At 46.9% G+C, this 23,091-nt stretch overlaps 1 protein-coding gene across 1 annotated transcript in view; it reads left to right on the top strand.

The window, feature by feature from the left end:
- Positions 1-23,091, top strand: part of LOC141060084 (calpain-13-like) — a 173,378-nt gene that overhangs the window by 149,184 nt on the left and 1,103 nt on the right. Inside the window, exons 28-30 of the mRNA XM_073556361.1 lie at positions 14,617-14,672; positions 16,003-16,097; positions 16,467-16,518. Coding sequence (XP_073412462.1) covers positions 14,617-14,672; positions 16,003-16,097; positions 16,467-16,518 — 203 coding nt within the window. The remainder of the gene's footprint in view (positions 1-14,616; positions 14,673-16,002; positions 16,098-16,466; positions 16,519-23,091) is intronic.

Below are 23,091 nucleotides of genomic sequence, written 5' to 3'. Positions count from 1 at the left end.
GGACTCAGCTAGAAACCGGTGGCGGCATGCATTGCAAGTGCTACAGCCACATCCATACATATTCGCTGAGAAGGCAGACATAGGATCCATGGGCCTGACCAACGTCGCCCAACAAGATCTGAGTCTGCTGGATAGGAACACTGTGTGTAGACGCAGTGCAGGAAAGGCAGTAGCCAGCATAGCGAGACAGCCAGGAAAGTAACATCTGAGGGGAATCCTGGTGAGTTGATTACCAAAATACTTGGGAGCTGGCTGGACCGCAATCCTGGAGGACACGGCACCCCAGCTGGGGACTGAAACAACGGAACTGTGAGTAAAAGTGTGAAGACTGCACCCTGCTGTGTCCTCAGATTATTTTCTGCGTCATCTGCACTACACCACCATCATCTTCTCATCACTTATACATCTTAATTGCCCTGGGAAAATAGCTCTGCCTTTGGAGAGCTGAACCAACTCTGCTGCATCACCATCTACCCTAGTGGACTGAATCTGCAGCGTCGGCTAACACGCTTATTTGCCAAATACCACAGGTGGCGTCACAAACTAATTCCCTTTTAAATCATCCCCTATAAACGCTATTGAACATTTTCATTAGACGCCCAGGGCCACGAACCGGGTCACATCTGCTGTGACACATCCCCTTTAAGAACTGCCCAGTACCGAGTAACCCACGGCCCTGGCGGGCGCTCCACATCAATAACCTTGAAGCTATTTTAATTTTAATGTATGGAGGTTGGTCATAGCATAAGAGGTATATCAACGTAAGGCACATCTTGGCCTGGTATAAGATTTATTAGTGTAAATCATCTGCTAACAGTCAGACTCCTGGCAAACATGAGTCCTTCATACAGGGTAAAAACCTAATAATTCCAAGAAGACCATCAAGGAGGGGCATAGAAATTAAACTGCTCTCTGACACCCACCCATTAGCAATAAAGCCTGCTCAATACCATCCTGAATGCCGGAAAAGAAAATGTCCAAGCCAATGTCGGTGAGGTGTACGCTGTCAGGAAGCATGAGACTGGAATTATCCCCTTCAAGGTGGCAATATCGAACAACAGTGCCACCCTTGAAACGTGCAAATCGAGACATCTGAGCATTGAGAGTCCATTGAGAACACTCAGCGGCCACCACCTGCCTGGCACCTTGTCAAGCAACCAAGGAATGACCTCTGACCAACCTGTCATGGGTGTGTCAGAGGCTGCAGACGATCGCAGTCCATGTAGCTGCTGAAGGTCTCAGTGGTTGACTTTGCAGACTCCTTCTGACTTTAGGACCCAGTGGCAACCTCCCTAATTGACACACTTGGGCCAGGGTGTTTATAGACTCCCAGCTTGCTGCTGGGAGTTACCAGTGATATTTCCATTTCCCACTGTTGTGGCTTGGAACTATAGCAGTCTGCTATCTTCCTCTTTGGTGTTTGGAGGACGTCTGTGTTTCTCTCTGAGTCCACTCAAGCTAAGTGTTCCCCTTGTTTTTCTATCCCATCTGTCTTTAGTTATAGCAGGGATCAACTGGCGCAAACCCTGTCCTTCCCTATGCAGGTCTTATGTAGGGACACTTAGGGCAGACAGGGTGACGTTAGACCTGCCTAGGGGTCTCCACTCCTCATTTCACTAGTGTTGGGCTCCGTTTCCCTCTTCTCTTTGTGTTGCACTTAGTCTTTCCTTCACTGTGTGTGACAAAACCATAGCTAGCTCCGAGAACAAACTGTGAAACTTGTCCACCTCGGACCGCATCATCATGAGGAGCTCTGCCAAACAAAAGGAGCAGAAGTCATTCCCATCCTCATGTATGTTCAGGATGATAGGAGAAAAGGTGACCTGCGCGATCTTCACAACTTCGGGTAAGACTTGAGACCAACTAAACCTCGGACATCCTTCCAGAAAACCTCCAGTCTTAGAAAAACAAGTCCTCATCCTCCTGGACTACTCTCCGCCCTTTGGTCCTCCCAGAAAATATGTTACTGAGAATCCATACTGTAGGTCTGGAACCACCTAAAAAGAAAACAATATTACTAAAGCAATAAATCTGTTCTGATATATCTAGCAAAGCAAGCAGAGCGCCATCTGCCAATTCATTGAATTTCAGAATTGGATAAACTTGCACATGCCGCTTCCATCACTGCCCCAATCCTACAAGAATTAGTACCAAAATCCCTATGGATGGGGGGGGGGGGGGGAGATAACCGTAGGAACAACAGAGCCTTACGAAGAAGAAAGTGAGATTGGAATTTTATGAGAGGGGAAACATCAGCGAGGGATAAAAAAAGAAAGACCAAGTTGCCTATACTGTAAGTAATTATTAATGAAGACTAGTGGACATGTGGGACCAGGGATAGAAAATAAGTGGACCCATGAACCAATGCCTGATGGGTCTGTCTTAGACTTATGGATATGGATATGCAACACTCAGTCACATAAGGAAACATCATAATGTCGAAGACTACCCCTCGGGCTATGTTTTGCCGAATAAACTAATTCGCTAACGCAAAAGGCACCAATAAACGCCAGAACAAAGGCAGGTGAAAAGAGCCATCTCATATGGAGAGGAGCAGAAGGAGGAGGTGTAGTCAATGAGACGCTGAAGCAAATCAAAAGAAATACGCCGTCTGCTTTCCTCCCGGATGTGACTCCTATTCCACACCTAAACAACTGGGCGTATGATAAAAATCTCTGTGATATCCTCCAATTCCCGAAGCTGAAAGTGAAAGGATTAACCTGACAAATGATTTTGAGCGACTGCTCCCAATATGCCCGTACTATGCAGGCAAAGCAGATATTGTACAGTAACTTCTAAGCGAGCAGCGTCAGATGAAGAGACCGGTTTACCACCTACAAGCTCATACCAGGCTTTACCGTAGGACTGCCACTGGGGATCCAGGGTCGGACTGGGGTGTGTAGGGCCCACCAAGGGAATGAATTTTAGGGGCCCACCTACAGTAATGTACAACTCAACATTTAGGCTTTGAGACCGCTGAATTACACCATGGGTTCTTTTGCCGTATATCCCACGCCAAATCTGCCTCATTTCAGCATCCTAATTCTACTAAAAGCTGCACCGCTGTTCATATGCTGCAGATCTTTCCGCACTACGATTCATTTAATCCTTTAGGGCCGCAGGTCTGTTTTCACCTTAATGCCCAGGCCATTTTTTTGCAAATCTGACCTGTGTTACTTTGAAGTTAAAAAGTGACCCCATTTTGGAATCTACACCCCCAAGGATTGACGTAGGGGGTATAGTGATCACTTTGTCCCAACAAGCGTTCCATGGTAGATGCTACACAGCCCAGCCAATCGAAGCGTTCCGATCTGCAGGGGGGGCTAAAATTCGCCCGGACCAGCCAGGCAGCGTTGCTGCCTGCCGGTCTTAGCGGCGAAAGCCTCCCGGTACCCGTGCGATTAGCTGCGGGGACCGACGGAACCCCTCGCCGTACATTAGTACAATACTGGACATTTTAATTTAGAGACTTGGAGAAAAGATGTCTGAACACAAGGATGTCAGCGCCATCACCGCACATACAAGAACCACACAGAAGAATCCAGAAGAGGGATCATTAATGGCAATGGCAGGCCTGGCATAGCATACAGTACACCACATATCCCTACATACAGTATTATGGGCACCGCATAGTCCTTCATACAAAATTATGGGCACCGCATAGTCCTCCATACAGAATTATGGGGCACCACGTATCTCTCCAAACAAAATTATGGGCACCACATAGTCCTCCATACAGAATTATGGGACACCATGTAGTCCTCCATACAGAATTATGGGCACCACATAGGCCTCCTTACAGAATTATGGGACACCACGTATCTCTCCATACAAAATTATGGGCACCACATAGTCCTCCATACAGATTTATGAGACACCATGTAGTCCTCCACACAGAATTATGGGCACCACATAGGCCTCCTTACAGACTTATGGGACACCACGTATCTCTCCATACAAAATTATGGGCACCACATAGTTCTCCATACAGATTTATGAGACACCATGTAGTCCTCCTTACAGAATTATGGGCACCACATAGGCTTCCATACAGAAATATGGACACCACATAGTCCTCCATACAGTATTATAGGCACTACATAGTCCTCCATGCAGTATTACGGGCACCACATAGTCCTCCATACAGAATTATGGGCACCACATAGTCCTCCATACAGAATTATGGGCACCACATAGTCCTCCATACAGTATTATGGGCACCACATAGTCCTCCATACAGTATTATGGGCACCGCATAGTCCTCCATACAGTATTATGGGCACCGCATAGTCCTCCATACAGTATTACGGGCACCGCATAGTCTTCCATACAGTATTATAGGCACCACATAGGCCTCCATACAGAATTATAACATTTCATTACTGATCCTGAGCTACCTGCTGTATTACTTTCCAGAGCTGTAGTTCACATCCGTCTCTCCCTTGTGGGATGATAGAATGTACAGCTGCAGGAGCAGCGCTCCCCGTGACATAGGAGTATTACAGCTCCAGGCTGTGTACCCTGTGCATTCGCCCTCCCACCCCCTGTAATTACTCAGCGCTCCCTCCTGTGCTCCTCCGGTTGGTGCACGGCTTGTAGGAATGATTGTATAATCCTGGGACCTTATAAGATGAGAATTTCACAACCCGACTAGCGCTCAGAAAACGCCCAGCGGAGATTCAGGCAGCGAAACCTTCATGCAGGATTATCCAGCCAACCAGACATGGATTTCAGTCAGTTCACCAGCCTCATCAGGTCCGCTAATGCAGGCAGATTGGAATGTGAATTCTGCTGATAGATTTCCTTGAAGTTTTACTGACACTGACGGCCATTTCTTGTGTACAGCGCAAAACATATTGTGGCCTATACAAAACTCAGGTGCATGCAGAGCGTAGCGCGTTGGCACAGGCAGAGAAAGAGAAGAGAGCGTTGGCACAGGCAGAGGAAGGGTCTGTGCACATGTTGCAGATTTGGCTGCGAATCCGCAGCAGTTTTCCATGCGGTGTACAGTACCATGTTATCCCATGGAAAATCAAATCCGCTGTGCACATGCTGCGGAAAATTCTACGCAGATTTGTTGCGGTTTATTTTCTGCAGCATGTCACTTCTTTGTACGGAATCCACAGCGTTTTAACACCCATTCCATTATAGGAATACGCAGGTGTAAAAACGTAGGCGAAATCCGCACAAAATCTGCACTAAATCTGCAGGTAAAACAACGGTCATTTTACCTGCGGATTCAGCCAAATCCGCAGCACAATCCACAACGTGTGCACGTACACAAAGAGAAGAGAGCGGCGGCAGGGAAAGGGCAGAGCGCAGCTGAGGGGACAGGGCAGAGCGCAGCTGAGGGGACAGGGCAGAGCGCAGTGACAGGGTAGAGCGCAGCTGAGGGGACAGGGCAGAGCGCAGTGATAGGGCAGAGCGCAGCTGAGGGGACAGGGCAGAGTGCAGTGACAGGGCAGAGCACAGGGACAGGGCAGAGCGCAGCTGAGGGGACAGGGCAGAGCGCAGCTGAGGGGACAGGGCAGAGCGCAGCTGAGGGGACAGGGCAGAGCGCAGTGACAGGGTAGAGCACAGCTGAGGGGACAGGGCAGAACGCAGGGACAGGGCAGAGTGCAGCTGAGTGGACATGGCAGAGCACAGGAACAGGACAGGGCAGAGCGCAGGGACAGGACTAGGTGACGCCATATTATGTAGGATATGTAAATTGAAACAGTTATAAAAGGAGGGTGTCATGATCTGACAGTTTTAAATTGCACTGGGTGAACTTTTTTTACTTTGGAAAGTTCCAAGGTGTCTTGACTGTCCCCGGTGGTGGTTAGTGGTATCGCACTTTAGGATTTTTGTGCACGTAATTATGGATCAGGTGTGACACCCTATAAAGGTGTGCTAGGGGTGTGCAATCACGGCCTGTGATATTGTGATATTGTGTTCACTTTGGGTTTGAGAGCCTGGTGGAAGGATGGAGCTGGAGAGGAGTCCTGCGCAGCTTAGCCAGGGGGGACGTGTTGCAGCTATGGTGTCTGGACGAAGGGCTGGCATGGCGTGGTGGGGTCGCAGTGATGGTGTCGGCGGGAAGTGTCTGCATGGACTGGTGGAGTGGCGACTATGGAGAGTGGCACTCACCATGTGAGACTTGGCTGCTGAGCTGGACTCAAGCATGCTCGACTTCGTGGCAGAAGCTGGACTCATCTTGGGGACTCTGTTACTAAGCAGCAGCAACTGGTGGTGGACTCTGCTCCAAGGCTGCACTAAGGTGAAGGATCCTGTTATGGTGATGGATCCAGGTGGAGGAGAAGATGCACGCAGGTGGTGGGCTCTGTTGCTAGGAGCGCACGCAACAGAGCAAAGCTAAGTGGTGTTCCCCCTGTATTGTCTCTTTCCTCATGTGCGTTGTTAGTGCAGTGGTGGGATTAGTCTCCGCACCGACCTATTCCCTAGTGAGGGTTTAGGGTCAGGGTGAGCAAGGGTTTTAAGGTACGTGTGCGGCGACAGGTGCGGAGCCTGTATAGGGAATGTTAGGAGTGCAGGGACACTGGCTCAGGGGAGCTTAGGAGGTCTCCACGTCCCCCATTCCCTATCGCAGGGCCCACCATTGTTAATGTTTCCCAGGTTTCCCCTTTATTATTTGATTATTGTATAACGTGTAATACCTAAATTCGCCAGGTGGAGGCGGCGTATCCACCTGCACGTTTTATTATTTAAATGCGCCCCACTGGAGGCGGTGTATCCAGGGTCACGTGTGTTATGGGTTCACCTTGCGGTAACCGCTGTGTGCCCAGAAACACGTGACCGTGACAGAGGGTGAAGCTAGGGTAAGAGGGCATGGATCCATATTGAATATTTGCCCATGGCAGCATAAATTGTGCTCAGCTTTATCAGCTTTAGGTATTCTGAAAATGCGTATGTCTAATAAATGAGATGTGACAATAGGCGCTTATGTGGTGTACAGGAGTCTGTTATTCTGCAGCGTGTAAGTTGCAGGCACTGACAGAAAAGTTAGGCGGTGCTCACGTCTGTCCAGACCTTCCACATATCTGTACTGTTTTTGGAACAGACAAATGGGGTACCGTAAGTGATCATCAGTCATGCAAATGGAAACAGAGGGGACAGAGGCACTCACCACCTCTTCTAGCATGTCTCTTGCAGCCCCAGGCAGGTGCTTATTCCATCTTCAATCTCACCGCTGTTCTACTTCCTGCTTTCAGCGTCCACGTGGTTCAGCTGAGCCGCTCATTACATATGCGCATATGTAATGAGCCGCTCATTACTTATGCGCATAGGTAATGAGCGGCCGCTGAATACAGGAAGATAGAACATCACTGAGATTGAAGATGGAATAAGCACAGGGGGCTGCAAGAGACATGCTAGGAGAGGTGACTGTGATTCACAGGTACCAGCAGCTGGGCCGCGAGCGGACTTGTTCAGTGACATTCATGGTCGGGCGGGTGCGGGGCCCACCGAGGGATCCAACGGTACCTCGGTGGGCCAGTCCGATCCTGTGGGGATCTCACCAGTGACATCAGTCATTCTCCATCACCCCCCACATGGTGGATGGGCACGGATGCCTCTCTGCTTGGGCATTGGGACACAGCTGTCTGAATCTCTGCCAATCAAAACGAGAAAGAGTCAGCAATCACTTTATTAGAACCTGGAATATGGCGTGTGCGAAGCCAAATGTTAAACGATAAACATTTTAATACCAAAAACCTAACTAAAATTATAACCGTCATGGACGAGGAAGCCAGATGTTTTATGGCTTGATCGACACTCATGTTATCAGACCAGAAACAAATACGCTTGTTGCTCAAACAGGGACCCCAGATGGTAAATGTGACGGCAATGGGAACCGTTATAACAACGTGAATTTTTTTAACCCATCCTCTGGAGTGCCAACACTCTGGTCACTCTTTAGCACACCACTGCTCTCCAAAAACACCAAAACCAGAGGTACCTGCAGCCTCGGAGAAAACAAACAAGTCCTCATTAGAAGTTTTCCAAAGACTGAAAACAGGTGTGGCCATTATAAGAAGAGAGGAACTTTCTCCAAACAGCCAAGTCAGCCCAGGTTTGAAACAGATCTATTGGTGAGGAAGATTTACGCCTCTAGAAAGAGACAAATGTCAGGAAAAGATAAGGTCCAATAGGAACTGCATCTGCCAAAGCGTGATGCTTCAAACCACAAAAACACCTTCAATGAGTGACAAGAATTTCGCAATTTTATCCTCAGGAAGACGAAAAAAACATTTCCAATAAATCAATTTCAATACTCAAAAAATGATAACGTTGTCCCTGGACAAACACAAAAATGTGACATGAAGAAACAGAAGGTGTCCAACGAAGTATGGCAAGACGATGAACCCCGTGGACCTACAAAAGGGAAATCCTAAAGATAGTGAATGACAGAAAAAGACCCTGTCTCGTACTTAAGCGACTCATTCAAGAAAGGGGCTGAATAATTCGAAATAATGATAAGAAATGGAGCATTCCATAGGAAGACAAGTATCATAGTATTATCTGCCATCCACAAAGCAATCCAATAAGAGGTGACAATCTGGATGAACCGGCAAAAGCCGAAAAGCCAACTCAGTATTGGATTTTGCCATTAGGGCCCCTGGACCGGCTTCTCTAATTAGAGTAACCGCTCTATCAAAAGAAACATAAGTGACAGATGCGTCACTTTCGGGAATGCCGTCATTCACTAAAGAACCCTTAGGGTGAGAAAGATGGTGAATTAAACGGAACTTACCATATTCCTTCTTTGGAACAATACCTAGCAGGGAAACCCTTAAATTAGGAAAGGGTGGCGATGAAAAAGGACCCTCAATTCTACCCAAAGATACTTTCTTCTGCGACGTCTCATATAGAATATGGGGGAACTCCTTGGCAGCTTTTAAGTTTGAAGGAAAGAGCGGAAGTCCACTGAAAGTAAAAGGAATAAAGAAACCGAAAGTGAAATCAATGCATTACTGGGCTCCTGCTTCTTTATTGGGGTACTTGTTGAGGCAAGACCCCATCGCGGTTACGCTCACTGTGGTCCTTATTCTCTAGTCTGACTGGGGAGCTTTGTTGGTAACTTTGTGGAGGGGCGGGTCATTTAACAGCTGCCTGGGAGCCTCTGCAAGCGGAGCATTCTTGCATGTACTTACTAAGTCGGTGAAAAAGGCAGTGACCTTCGTTAAAGAGCCAGCCCGAGCCTGGTCTGCAGACGGACACTGACCCAGTGCTGGCAGAGGGGCAAGGGGCCATTGAGTGAAAGGAATTTAACACATTCTGGGTCATCATTAGACGAAGCCACAAATCCGTGGCTCTAACACCCCATCCAAATGTGGCTGAATAGCCGAACGCTTTCTGTAATCCTCATCGTAGCGCCACCAAGCACTTCCACCATGAGATTTATAAGAGTTATAAATGGTATTGAGGTAAATGAACAACTCAGAGCAACACTCAGGACGTTTTCGACCCATAACACAGCCCTTTACAGAAAAAGCCTGAAGCAAATTGTTCATTGTTTTAGTATCCTTTGGTTTCCTATTATAAGGTCTGCCTGCCACTTGACGTTCTTTATCCACTGAATGCTGGTCAGTGGATACCAAGGACCTGATGTCAATATAATAATTTGCCCAAATCTTATTAATGGTTTCCTCGTCTAAATGAACTCCCAGTGGGGTGATGCCACAAAAAAAACATCCTTGTGTATACTGTCCTGAGACAGAGAAGGATCCCTTTTGAACAAAGTGGTTCTGGCTAGAGATGGGCGGACACCTGGATGTTTGGGTCCATCAAGTTCGGTCCGACAGTTACAAAAAGTATGGGTACCAGAACAGTATCTGAACCTGGACCCCATTCACTTGAATGGGGGGCCTGAACATTCAGTGTTTGCCACGCTGTCATGTGTGTGGCAGCTCGGCAAACCCCGCTTCTGATCGGTGGTGAAATCATCCCCGCTGGTCAGAGATGCTCGGTTCCCACGCTGTTAAAAAACAGCATGAGTGCTCATGATGCGACCGTCCAGGCCGAGAACCACTGGTGATTAAACTACTGTGAGCGCAGCCTCAGTGACCGGCGGTGACATCCTCGAGGTTACCTCTAGTTACTGAGGCTGCGTTCCCTGCCAGGCTGAACTACCTTGACCTCAGTGAGATCCCCGCTAGCACCATGAGAAAAACTCTCAAGACCGCAGTTGTCGGATGATGAGTGTCATGCCTTTCTGTTTGTATTTGATTGTCGGCGTGACAATGCATGTTTTTTGCTTTAACCCCTTACTCCTTTCCCCCTAATTGAGCTGGGATACTGCTGGCTATTACCTGTATGAAGCCTGTTTAGTTCCCTGCTCTGCTGCGTAGCTGCACATGTGTTGTTAGGTCTTTGCTCTGCTGCTTGACCATCCGCATGTGCGGTCCCTGGTTGCCGCTGTTTAAACTGTCCGCGGGTTGCAAGGTTATTTGCGCTGGTGCATGACTTTCCACGTGTGTCTTGGCTGGCAGCCATTGCCAGGTGCTCTAAGCTGCAGTTCCTGCACTGATTGTGCTGCAATGGTTTCTGTGTGTGCTTAGGGTGTGCGCAGCCACACCTTCCCTGCTTTTATCAGGGTTAGTGTGTGTACTTGAAATGCTGTCCCCAGCCAATTGCTGAGGGGCAGCTCCTTTATAAACTTACCTGCCCTATGGGCAGGGCCAGAGCTACTCACAAAGCTCCTGAACCTTGCCATGTGTGTCTCGTGTCTGTGTCCCTGGACCTCGTCTGTCTCTGTTTTGGTACCAAATTCCCTGCCTTGATTCCTGCTTTGTCCTGTTCCTTCGCCCTGCCCCGGAGGCGGTATATCCAGGCCTGAATCCCTGATCCTGTACCTGTCATGTACCTGACCCCGTCTAAATTCACCCTGGCCTGGAGGCGGTGTATCCAGGCTTGAATTCTTGATCCTGTACCTATCCCTTACCTGACTATGTCTGAACTGTCTGCTGTGTTATGTTCCTGGAAACCTTCTGTTTGGAGCCCCGCACCCAGTGACTCTGAGACTCTTGCAACCGGTGTTCCTGCTGAGCATCTATTATGCTGTGCTCTAACTACCATGCGGTGCTAGCTCCATGCAGGCCCAGCAATCCTGCAGTGTTAGTACCATCACGCTTGAGTTCCTTCCTAGGTCCGATGCCTGGAGCCTGATGACCGCAGTCTGGAACCTGATGACCGCTGCCTGGAGCTGGATGACTGCAGTGGTGCCTGTAGGTCGTGTTGGATGTCTGGAACCAAACAACTCCCGTCTGATGTCTGCCGGTGACTCTGATGTCCTGTGGGTGACCCTGATGTCCTGCCTGCGTCTGGATGACCTCGTGTGTCCTGATGACCTTGTGTGTCCTGATGACCTCGTGTGTCCTGATGACCTCGTGTGTCCTGATGTCCTGATGACCTCGTGTGACCTGATGACCTCGTGTAACTGGGTCTACCCAGTACCTCTTTCAGTACCACCCCGTGTTTTCAGAGGTCCGCTCTGTGTTGGCTGGAGTCTGAATGAATGATGCTGGCTGGAATTCCTTGGTTACATGGGCGCATATAAAAGATCACTGCTTCTCCACGTATTTCCAGTCTGACAACACTTTACTCACAGGACACAGAATATATCACACAGATACAGAGGGCAGGCCAATAGAAAAGCGGCAGGCCAGACATGCATTACAAAAGCCGCAGGTGGCCGGAGCCTGCCGATGTTTACTGTGGGAATTACAAAGGTGGGGGGAGGGCGGACAAAACAAAAGGAGAATATCGTGTCCCCTCTACCCAGGGGCGCAGCCTGTGGGCTGATGCATTAGGGACATGCATCTCACATAGAACCTATTATACATACAGATAACTGCACAACATATTCTGGGTGCTAAGTGGTTCTGTAACACGTAACACCTCGTGTGTCCTGATGACCTCGTGTGTCCTGGTTTTGTCTATGTACTGTAACTTTACTTTAAGTAAACTTTACTTTATTTATACCTGAAGTTGTGCGGTGTCATCAAGACCTACGTGTCCTTGTCCACATGCTCAGCTGCCACAGAATCCCGGTCGCTGCCCTTCCCGAGTTCGGGTAGGCCCGGGTCCCCCTCTGTGGTATAGAGGGTCCATATTGCGTCCCCGGGGGACGCCCGCCCCTCGCCATTGGCGTGGAGGTGCCTGCTGGGCCGCGTCTGCGGCTGCAGTCGTGACAATGAGAGCTGTAGTCCCATCAGCTGACACCAGTGACCATACACCTCTGCCCACAGCACGTTCATGCTCTTTCGATAGCGTGGGACCCCGGCTCTCTGGTCGGCGGGGATGATTTCACCGCCGATTAGAAGCAGTGTTTGCCAAGCTGCCATGCACATGACAGTGCGACAAACACCCAGTGTTCGAGCCGCCGAACCCAAACAGTAACACAGACTTCCTGGTGAAGTCTATGTTCGGTGTCCAGGTTCGCCCATCTCTAATTCTGGCCTAACAGAAGAAGGTTAGCCAAGATTCTTTTGTTAGAAGCCGGCACTGCTACTACCCTGGCACCCTCACCCCAAGCACCCAAATACTGGTACTCACCACTACCTTGTCGATCCAAACGAACCGAAATTCCTGCGCAGGAGTAATGACACTGTCAAATCGAGAATGAGCTGAAGAGATTCCTGGTGATCTCTGATGATGTCTAGCTCGATGGCGAGAATGTCTATGTGGATTCGCCGAGGTGTTGGAGGGCTCGTCCGTAGATTACGAAGAACGACAGCGAGAAGCTCTAGATTGGTATCTCTTCCTGGAGGATCTAGAACAGCGTGACAAATGTCTGCTGCACCTCTTATGGGACCTACTGGATCGTCTGTAAACGGGACTATGAGAAGTTGATGGGGATGAAGAGTCAGCATTGGGTTAACTGCGACCATGACAGCGACAAATCTGGGTCAGAGGTCCGGAATCGTGAAGTTACCGGAGTTGCCATAATAGGGCCTGGTGACACTGAAGGTGCTGCAGATGAAATGAGGGTGTCAGGAAACAAATGCATAGAATTTTGAAGTTGTGAAGGAGGAGGGGGTGGTGGGATAATGGCCTCTATGCTATACGTTTGCTGGGCTGGAGGTAGAACTTGTAGGACACAGAACTGAAGTAGGGGGTGGCAATACGGAAGCCGCATGAGGGGGCTGTGTAACATTAACAGCTTCCTCAGCAGAGGAAGAGCCTCAGCTTGCCTGACCACCCATGGCTATTGAGTCTCCAGCCTATCAATATAGAGAGGGGAATGGTGCACTGTATACAGGCTCTACAATACTCTGACAGCATGCAGCAGCCTCAGAAAGTGACTGTTGGTGGGTGGGCACAGCTAATGACGTGTGAGGCGTGGGAATAGTGGGTCTAGACTGCGACTGTAAAAGACTTAAAGAGAATCTGTCACCCCTTTTTGCGATATCATTTAATGATGTCATTCAATTGTGTGTCACATAAGGATTCTCTTAGTACTTTTGCTTCCTCCTGACCCCGCACCTTTCATGCATAAATACCTTTTTTATATCGGATTAGATGTATGTAAACTGCCGCTGTCCAGTCCGCTGGGTGGGGCTTATTCACCTGCTCCCCCCCTACCTGTCTTGCTCTACGCATTTCTTCTTGTGTAGAGCAAGACAGGGAGGGGGGGAGGGAGCAGGTGAATAAGCCCCGCCCAGCGGACCGGACAGCGGCAGTTTACATACATCTAATCCGATATAAAAAAGGTATTTATGCATGAAAGGTGCGGGGTCAGGAGGAAGCAAAAGTACTAAGAGAATCCTTATGTGACACACAATTGAATGAGATCACAAAAAAGGGGTGACAGATTCCCTTTAATAATTCATCTGCCGCAAGTCAGATTAAGTGATCTCCGGCGGGTGGGCAAGGCTAAAGTGGATGCAGTTAAGCCTGGCATTACCCTCACTTCTAAACCTGTCCCAAACAGCTTTACCTAGGCTGTCAGTCATATGCCGGTCTCTATCAGCAGCAGACAACCAGTCTCCAGATCCCAGGCTGTGAGGAGAAACCAGAAGATGACAGGTAGGGAGTTTTATAGGGAAAACAGTATGGGAGGAGAACAGAAAATGGGAAGCTATTGGCCAGGGAACAGGAAAGGAGGGAACCTGAGAATGAAAGACGTTAACCCCTTAATGCAGGGCATCTCAGGAGCATCCAACTGAGTCTTGGCATGCCCTACATTGTGGATAATTGGTTACAATTAGTATTTCGTCATGACACCCTTACATTACCCTGATTGGCAACTTTGTCAGTTTTGCTATTAGACAGCTTTTGATTGTCTCCCCCATTGTTTGCACTTTTAAGAAGTAATATCATGATGCAGATATTTAATGTAAAGTTTTTTTATCTGCCGACACTATAGATGATGATATTATGGAGGCACTGACTATAGATGATATTATGGAGGCACTGACTATAGATGATATTATGGATGCACTGACTATAAATGATATTATGGAGGCACTGACTATAGATGATATTATGGAGGCACTTACTGTTATTGACAATGTTATGGAGGCAGTGACTGATTTTCCCTAGGAATGTTTCGGAGGCAATGACATCACTTGGTAATGTGAGTGTATTTCTGAGCTGATTATTATCTATTTCCAGATGTCTTCCAGAACCTAAGAAAGGATGGAACAAAAGTGTACCTGAGTGCAGAAGACGTAAGTGATAATTGTCATTGTACGGGGATTTACTGCGATGTTACAGATGACTCTACGATAGACAGATAGATACAAAAGAAAACGAAGAAGCACAAGCAAAAATGCAGGTATAGGTGCCAGCCCACAGGTTGCAACCAAGCTATGGGACATATAAAGCAAAGAAAGTGGGCAGAACTACATAGCAAATAGCTGTGACCAGGTGCCAATAAATGGACCCGGTGTTTGCACATAATTTGCTATTGAGCTCTGCCCACTTTCTTTACTTTTTTAAGTAGATAGATAGAGTCATGGTCGAAAGTGTTGGTGCCCTTATAACTATTCCAGAAAATGAAGTATTTCTCCCAGAAAATGATCGCAATGTTTCATGTTTTAATATACATTGTTTATTTCCTTTGTGTGTATTGGAACAACACAAAAAAACAAGTCCATCTCCAGAAATCTGGAAGTTCCTTTGCCCAAGTTAAACAACATAATCAAGAAGTTTAAAATCCATGGCACTAAAGCTAATCTCGTGGAAAGCAGAGAAAAATTGATGAAAGGTTGCAACGCAGGATAGTCCTGATGATCGATCAACCCCAATCAAGGTCCAAAGAAATTCAAGCTGCCCTGCAGGCTCAGGGGGCATCAGTGTCATATAGAAATTCAGTTCTTACAGAAGTTGTCGACATTCCCTGTCACACCGTTACACACCTGTGGAGAGATCTTAGAATTGCTGTTGGGAGAGGGCGCCTTCACATATGAGACCGGGAGCAGTTAGCAAAAGAAGACTCGTCCAGCTGAGAGGTGTAAGGAGCTTGTGGATGATTATAGGAAGAGATTGATCTCAGTTAATTATTCCATTGGGTGTGCAAACAAATATTAAGTTGAGGTTGTCAACACTTTTGTCCATCCCGTTTTTTGGGTTTTGTGTGAAATTATGTCCAATTTGCCTTTTTTTTTCCTTGTGTGTTTTTTTTTTTTTTTTCTTTTGTGTTGTTCCTATACACAAATAAGGAAATAAATATTCTAACAAAACATGTGTAATTGTAATAATTTTCTGGAAGAAATACTTTGTTTTCGGGAACTATTTCAAAGGTGCCAACACTTTCGGCTATGACTGTATGTCTCGGCCGGTAGGTTTCATGAATTGGAATATGCGCTAAGTATATTCTATATAGCAGTGATGCAGTTTACATTTCATAGATTCAGTGTTTGTAGACGTCTCGGCACTTACAGAGGCGGATGTATTCTTTTGTTTCTACACTATGCAGTCACAGCAGTTTGTACCTGTTCACACTTGCTTTATTCTGTATGGAGATACTGGTCAGGTTTTTCTTTTCGATTTTTGTAGTATACTGTTGGAGGTGGTGACTGCCGCCACGTTTGGCTCATCTCCCTCTCCCATCAGCCTAAAGGCTCGTGCAGACGACCATATTTTTGGCCTGCGTGAGTGATCTCACAAAACATGAACTTTACATTCCATATATTCAATGTTTTTACATCTTGGCGCTTACAGAGGTGTCTGTATTCTATAGTTGTATATTAAGCAGTCATCGCAGCTTGCACCTGTTCACACTTGCTTCATTCTGTTAGAAGGTGCTGGTCACATTGGTTTCCTAGTGCTAACACTTAGAGGTGGTGATTGCCTCCTTAGTCGGCGAAGCCTCTTCATTCCATCAGTCTAAGGTCTCATTCAGATGTCAGTGATTTTCATGTGCACAAAAATCTGTTCAAAATTTCATCAGAGTTTCATTTTCTATGGCCAATGCTGTTCTTACTTTCCATGACTTTGTGCATTTTATGCTTTGTTTTCAGTGGCTGCAGATTCTCATGTCCTCTTGACGACAACAAGGGTCCTGCCTGGAAGGTAATTCTGAAAAACTGCATCACTTGCTCATTAAAGGTCTGTGTGCTGAGCTCGCTGCGATGATCTGCAGCTCACAAATATCAGCTTTAGTGCGCATACTCACATGCGAGAAACTCGGACGAGTGAGTGAGTGCAGCTCTGAAGTATAATACAGGATGTAACTCAGGATCAGTAATGTAATGTATGTACACAGTGACTGCACCAGCAGAATAGTGAGTGCAGCTCTGGAGTATAATACAGGATGTAACTCAGGATCAGTAATGTATGTACACAGTGACTGCACCAGCAGAATAGTGAGTACAGCTCTGGAGTATAATACAGGATGTAACTCAGGATCAGTAATGTAATGTATGTACACTGTGACTGCACCAGCAGAATAGTGAGTACAGCTCTGGAGTATAATACAGGATGTAACTCAGGATCAGTAATGTAATGTATGTACACTGTGACTGCTCCAGCAGAATAGTGAGTGCAGCTCTGGAGTATAATACAGGATGTAACTCCGGATCAGCAATGTAATGTATGTACACAGTGACTGCACCAGCAGAATAGTAAGTGCAGCTCTGGGGTATAATACAGGATGTAACTCAGGATCAGTAATGTAATGCGTGTACACAGTGACTGCACCAGCAGAATAGTGAGTACAGCTCTGGAGTATAATACAGAATGTAACTCAGGAGCAGTAATGTAATGTGTGTACACAGTGACTGCACCAGCAGAATAGTGAGTGCAGCTCTGGAGTATAATACAGGATGTAACTCAGGATCAGTAATGTAATGTATGTACACAGTGACTGCACCAGCAGAATAGTGAGTGCAGCTCTGGGGTATAATACAGGATGTAACTCAGGATCAGTAATGTAATGCGTGTACACAGTGACTGAACCAGCAGAATAGTGAGTATAGCTCTGGAGTATAATACAGGATGTAACTCAGGATCAGTAATGTAATGTATGTACACAGTGACTGCACCAGCAGAATAGTAAGTGCAGCTCTGGGGTATAATACAGGATGTAACTCAGGATCAGTAAGGTAATGCGTGTACACAGTGACTGCACCAGCAGAATAGTGAGTGCAGCTCTGGGGTATAATACAGAATGTAACTCAGGATCAGTAATGTAATGTATGTACACAGTGACTGCACCAGCAGAATAGTGAGTGCAGCTCTGGAGTATAATACAGGATGTAACTCAGGATCAGTAATGTAATGTATGTACACAGTGACTGCACCAGCAGAATAGTAAGTGCAGCTCTGGGGTATAATACAGGATGTAACTCAGGATCAGTAAGGTAATGCGTGTACACAGTGACTGCACCAGCAGAATAGTGAGTGCAGCTCTGGGGTATAATACAGAATGTAACTCAGGATCAGTAATGTAATGCGTGTACACAGTGACTGCACCAGCAGAATAGTGAGTGCAGCTCTGGAGTATAATACAGGATGTAACTCAGAAGCAGTAATGTAATGTGTGTACACAGTGACTGCACCAGCAGAATAGTGAGTGCAGCTCTGGAGTATAATACAGGATGTAACTCAGGATCAGCAATGTAATGTATGTACACAGTGACTGCACCAGCAGAATAGTGAGTGCAGCTCTGGGGTATAATACAGGATGTAACTCAGGATCAGTAATGTAATGTATGTACACAGTGACTGCACCAGCAGAATAGTGAGTGCAGCTCTGGGGTATAATACAGGATGTAGCTCAGGATCAGTAATGCAATGTATGTGCACAGTGATTGCACCAGCTGAATAGTGAGTGGGTCGCCCTCACACCCAGGGCTGTGGGGTACTCTGTACAGGGCCCGATGAGCTCTAATGGGAGATGTCATGGTGGCTGTGTCCCGGCCCGTGGCCCTGGGCGCCCATTGTAAAAGGCGAATGTTCAGTGTGCTGATGGTAGTGAAAGTTTATAAGTGATTCGTGACGCCACCTGTGGTATTCGGCAATAGAGATGCTAAGCCGACGCTGCAGACAGATCCTCTGGGACAGATGGTGTGGTACAGCAGTGATGTTATAGCCCTCCACAGGCAGGGCTGTAGTCCCAGGGCAGTGTAGATGAAGTCACACTTAGATGGTGTAGTGTCAAGCGCGACGGATGTAGCAGTTCTGGGCAGGTTGGCGCGGGAATAAGTGGAGGACACCAGGGCATGTAGTTCCAAAGCTTTACTCACAGTCTGTTGTACAAACAGGTGCCTGCTTCCGTGCCGTGTCCTCTGGGTTAGGGACTCAGTCAACCTCCAGGCCAGATGGAATACTCCTTTCCAACACTCCGCCAACATATGTGCCTTTTCTGAACGTCTCCTCTTATAGTGCCTTTGAGTGAAGTACTCCTAGTACTGAGTTACACTGGACTTCCTCCTGTCAGATGTTCCTATGAACTCTACTTGTACGGCAGACAGCTGTAGCCTGCTTCGGGGACTCCTTGCTACTAAGTCCCGGCTCACTCATATGTTGCTGTTGTGCCCCCAAGTCTTGTGTGGGAATAAAGTGGTCACTACTTCTATTCCTCCAGTGTCTGCTGCAGGACCATTAGTATCCGTACAACCTCGGGGACCGGACCCCGGCCTTGCACTTAGAACTTGAAAAGGGTTCTCCTCTAACCCTGGTCCTTGTTCTCTTATTCTCCTCACGTTCCGTGCTAATCCTTCTTCCCAATGGAGAATCAAGCTTCCTTTCTCTGTCTCTTTCCTGTGCCAGCAGACCCAGATCACTGTGGCCTGCTGCAGCACTTCCCTCTTCCATCCCTCTCCCGGGGATCTTCTCTGTCTCACATTCTGTCCTTCTACATCCTCACTCACTCACTGAATGAAAGACTGACTGACTGACTCAACTCTTCCCGCTCTTTTGTGCGAACTAAACTCCACCCACCTCCCAGCATGTTTCGCGTTCCAAGCAGGGAGCCACCAAGGGGTGCTTTGCTATACTCCAAGCAGGGAGCTGCCGATTGTGCTTTGCTACACTACTTTGTGGTGTGGGGTGCAGGTGTTGGAGTGTGGCCAGGTGTTTCCACCTTACCTGGATGGTGGGGTACCACACCTCAGGAGGAGGTGCAGTACCTCTGTGGCGACTGAGCCTCAGGGGCGCCACATGAGTGCAGCTCTGGAGTATAATACAGGATGTAACTCCGGATCAGTAATGTAATGTGTGTTCACAGTGACTGCACCAGCAGAACAGTGAGTGCAGCTCTGGAGTATAATACAGGATGTAACTCAGGATCAGTAATGTAATGTGTGTACACAGTGACTGCACCAGCAGAATAATGAGTGCAGTTCTGGAGTGTAGTACAGAAGGCAACTCAGGATCAGTACCGGATCAGTAATGCAATGTTATGGGCACAGTGACTTCACCCGCAGAATAGTGAGTGCAGCTCTGGAGTATAATACAGGAGGTAATCAGTAATGTAATGTATGTACACAGTGACTGCACCAACAGAATAGTGAGTGCAGCTCTGGAGTATAATACAGGATGTAACTCAGGATCAGTAATGTAATGTATGTACACAGTGACTGCACCAGCAGAATAGTGAGTGCAGCTCTGGAGTATAATACAGGAGGTAATCAGTAATGTAATGTATGTACACAGTGACTGCACCAGCAGAATAGTGAGTGCAGCTCTGGAGTATAATACAGGAGGTAATCAGTAATGTAATGTATGTACACAGTGACTTCACCCGCAGAATAGTGAGTGCAGCTCTGGAGTATAATACAGGAGGTAATCAGTAATGTAATGTATGTACACAGTGACTGCACCAGCAGAATAGTGAGTGCAGCTCTGGGGTATAATACAGGAGGTAATCAGTAATGTAATGTGTGTGTATACAATGAGGCCTTCGTCCGTTTTTTATATTCGTATGTGGTTCGTTTTTTAATCCCCACAAATACAGACATACGTGCACCCATTGTATTCAATGGTGGTGCTCACACATCAGGCTTTTCACATGGACCGTGTGTCCGTGTGAAACACCTGTAGGCATATCAGGTTTTTTTTGCGTGACATGGACAAAATGCATGTTGCATACGTGCACAATGATGACACATGGATGACATCTGTGTGTCATTAGTGTGACACGTACCGGAACCTGGTAAAGAAGTGGTACAGTTTGCACTGCTCCCAGGTGCCAGTGGCTGAAGAAGGCAGCTCTCATCATTGTCGCCTGGTTGCGCTGAGATCAGCACAACCAGGCAACAATGATGGGAGTTCTATTCAGCACCCGCTGTGTACCTCCTGTGTAAAATAAATAATTAAATAAAAAAAAAACAGTTTGGGCTCCTGTACAATTTTCATTACCAGCAGAGGGAATGCCAATGGCTGGGAGCTGATGTTAATAATCTGGGACAAGGGACAAAACCTTATTAGGTTCCCAGGCTATTAATAACCGCAGACAGCTGTTTGCTTAGCCGTTACTGTTGATTTTAAGGGGGACTTCAGAAAAAAATTACTTGGAGTCTCCCTATAAATTCAAACCAGCAAAGGCTAAACAAACCACTGTGTGTTGATATTAATAGCCTGGAAAAGGGCCAGGGATATTGGCCCCCTCCCAGGCTACCAACATCAGTCCTGAGCCACCCCAGAAATGGAGAATCATTAGATGCACCAAATCTGGTGCTTAGCTTCGCTTTTCCCACTTGCCTTGTGGCGGTGGCAAGCGTGGTAAGGCCAGGTTCCCATGGCGTTAAACCAGCCCGTTCAACACATAGCGTTGGCGGGCTGAGTTAACTGTATAGCATAACGCGATCACGTTATACTATACCCGCTAGCTCAGATGATTCATCTGTGCTAGCAGTGACAGAGCATCAGACACTGCAGCCCGCGTCCGAGGCTCCATCACTGAATGACGGCACATCGCGAACGCATGCCGCTTTATGGCATGTCGCGATGCGTCCGACAATGGGGGTCAATGGCAGCGTTAACGGACTGCGTTACACCGCGTTATGCAACGGTGTAACGCAGTCCGTCTAACGGACTGCCTAAACGTAATGTGAACCCAGCCTAATAGGGTTTGCCATTGATGCCACCTTTGTATTGTCAGGCGACATCAATCCCAGAGGTTAGTAATGGAGAGGCGTCTATAAGACGCCCCCACTACTAACCCCATAGTAAGTTTGTAAGTAAACATACAGCCAGAATCAAATACTTTATTTAAAATAATACAAAACACCCTATTTCACACATTTATTTTAAAATAAAAAACACAGATGTACTTACCTTATGCCTAAAATCCATTGAAGCCCTTGTCACCTATAAAAATTAATAAACAACCATATCCCTCACCTGTCCAACGTAAAGATAATCAATATTGTCCCACGCCGTAATCTATCTCTGTGATATCTGGTTTTTAACCTGAACGATGCCATGATGCAACCATCCAGGTTGAAAACCAGCAGACAGATGCTGCGAGAGCAGTTTCAATGACGGGCGGTGACTTCATAGAGGTCACCACTGGTCATTGAAGCTGCGTTCCCACACTTCACCGAGAGCCATGACGATGAATTGCAGTGACCTCAATGATCTCGAGGTCACCGCAGTTCATCAGGTCATTCACAGAGAAGTGTGGGAATGCAGCTTCCATTTAACATGCTAACAGCTGCAGGTGGAATCGCGATCCACATGTCAAGCTCCAACATGGCCGCACCGGAAGCATGTCACAAACCTCGCCCATCCCTGTGCACAGTGTCACATGATCACGGGGCGCCAATGGGTTGGCATGACAACCCAGGGTCTGCAGGAGACCCGTGTGCTTGTCATTGCTAGATTTCTGTCAGCGCCGCCCTGCTATGTGTAGCACAGGCAATTGTATGATCGCAGCTTCTAGTCTCCCTTGGAGACTATTGAAGCAGCTAAAAAAAATGTTCAAAATATAAAAAAAAAAAATGTAAAAAATATAAAAGTTCAAATCACCCCCCCCCCTTTCGCCTCATTCAAAATAAAACCATGAAAATAAAATTAAAAATACACATTTAGTATCTTCACGTTCAGAAACTCCTGATCTATCAATATACAATATAAAAATCATTAATCCAATCGGTAACCGTCGTAACCAGAAAAAAAAATCAACATTTTTTTTGCAGACTTTAGATTTTTTTCACCAGCTAAATAAAACTGAACCTATACATATTTAGTATCTGTAAACTCGTAATGACCTGGAGAATCATAATGGCAGGTCAGTTTTAGCATTTAGTGAACATGGTAAAAAAAAACAAAAAAACAATTGTGGAATTGCACTTTTTTTTTGCAATTTCACCACACTTTGAATTTTTTTTCCCCATTTTACAGTACACCATATGGTTAAACCATTGGTGCTGTTGAAAAGTACAACTCATCCCACAAAAAACAAGCCCTCGTGCAGCCATATGGACAGAAAAAAATAAAAATGTTCTGGGAAGAAGGAGAGCAAAAAACGGAATCGCAAAATGGAAAATCTCAGGGTTGTGAAGGGGTTAGCATCAGCCCCCAGCTGTGGGCTTTCCTTCTGCTGGTTATGATAATTGCGCAGGAACCCACTCCATTTTTTTAAATTTGTTTATTTTACACAGGAGGTACACAGCTGCTACTGAGGACAATTCCCATCGT

Source organism: Dendrobates tinctorius, unplaced genomic scaffold (genome assembly GCF_039654945.1).
Source record: "Dendrobates tinctorius isolate UK_male_01 unplaced genomic scaffold, ASM3965494v1 ptg000232l, whole genome shotgun sequence".
Taxonomy (NCBI): Eukaryota; Metazoa; Chordata; class Amphibia; order Anura; family Dendrobatidae; genus Dendrobates; species Dendrobates tinctorius.
Note: the sequence above shows the minus strand (reverse complement) of the source record. Positions and strands in the feature narration are given on the sequence as shown.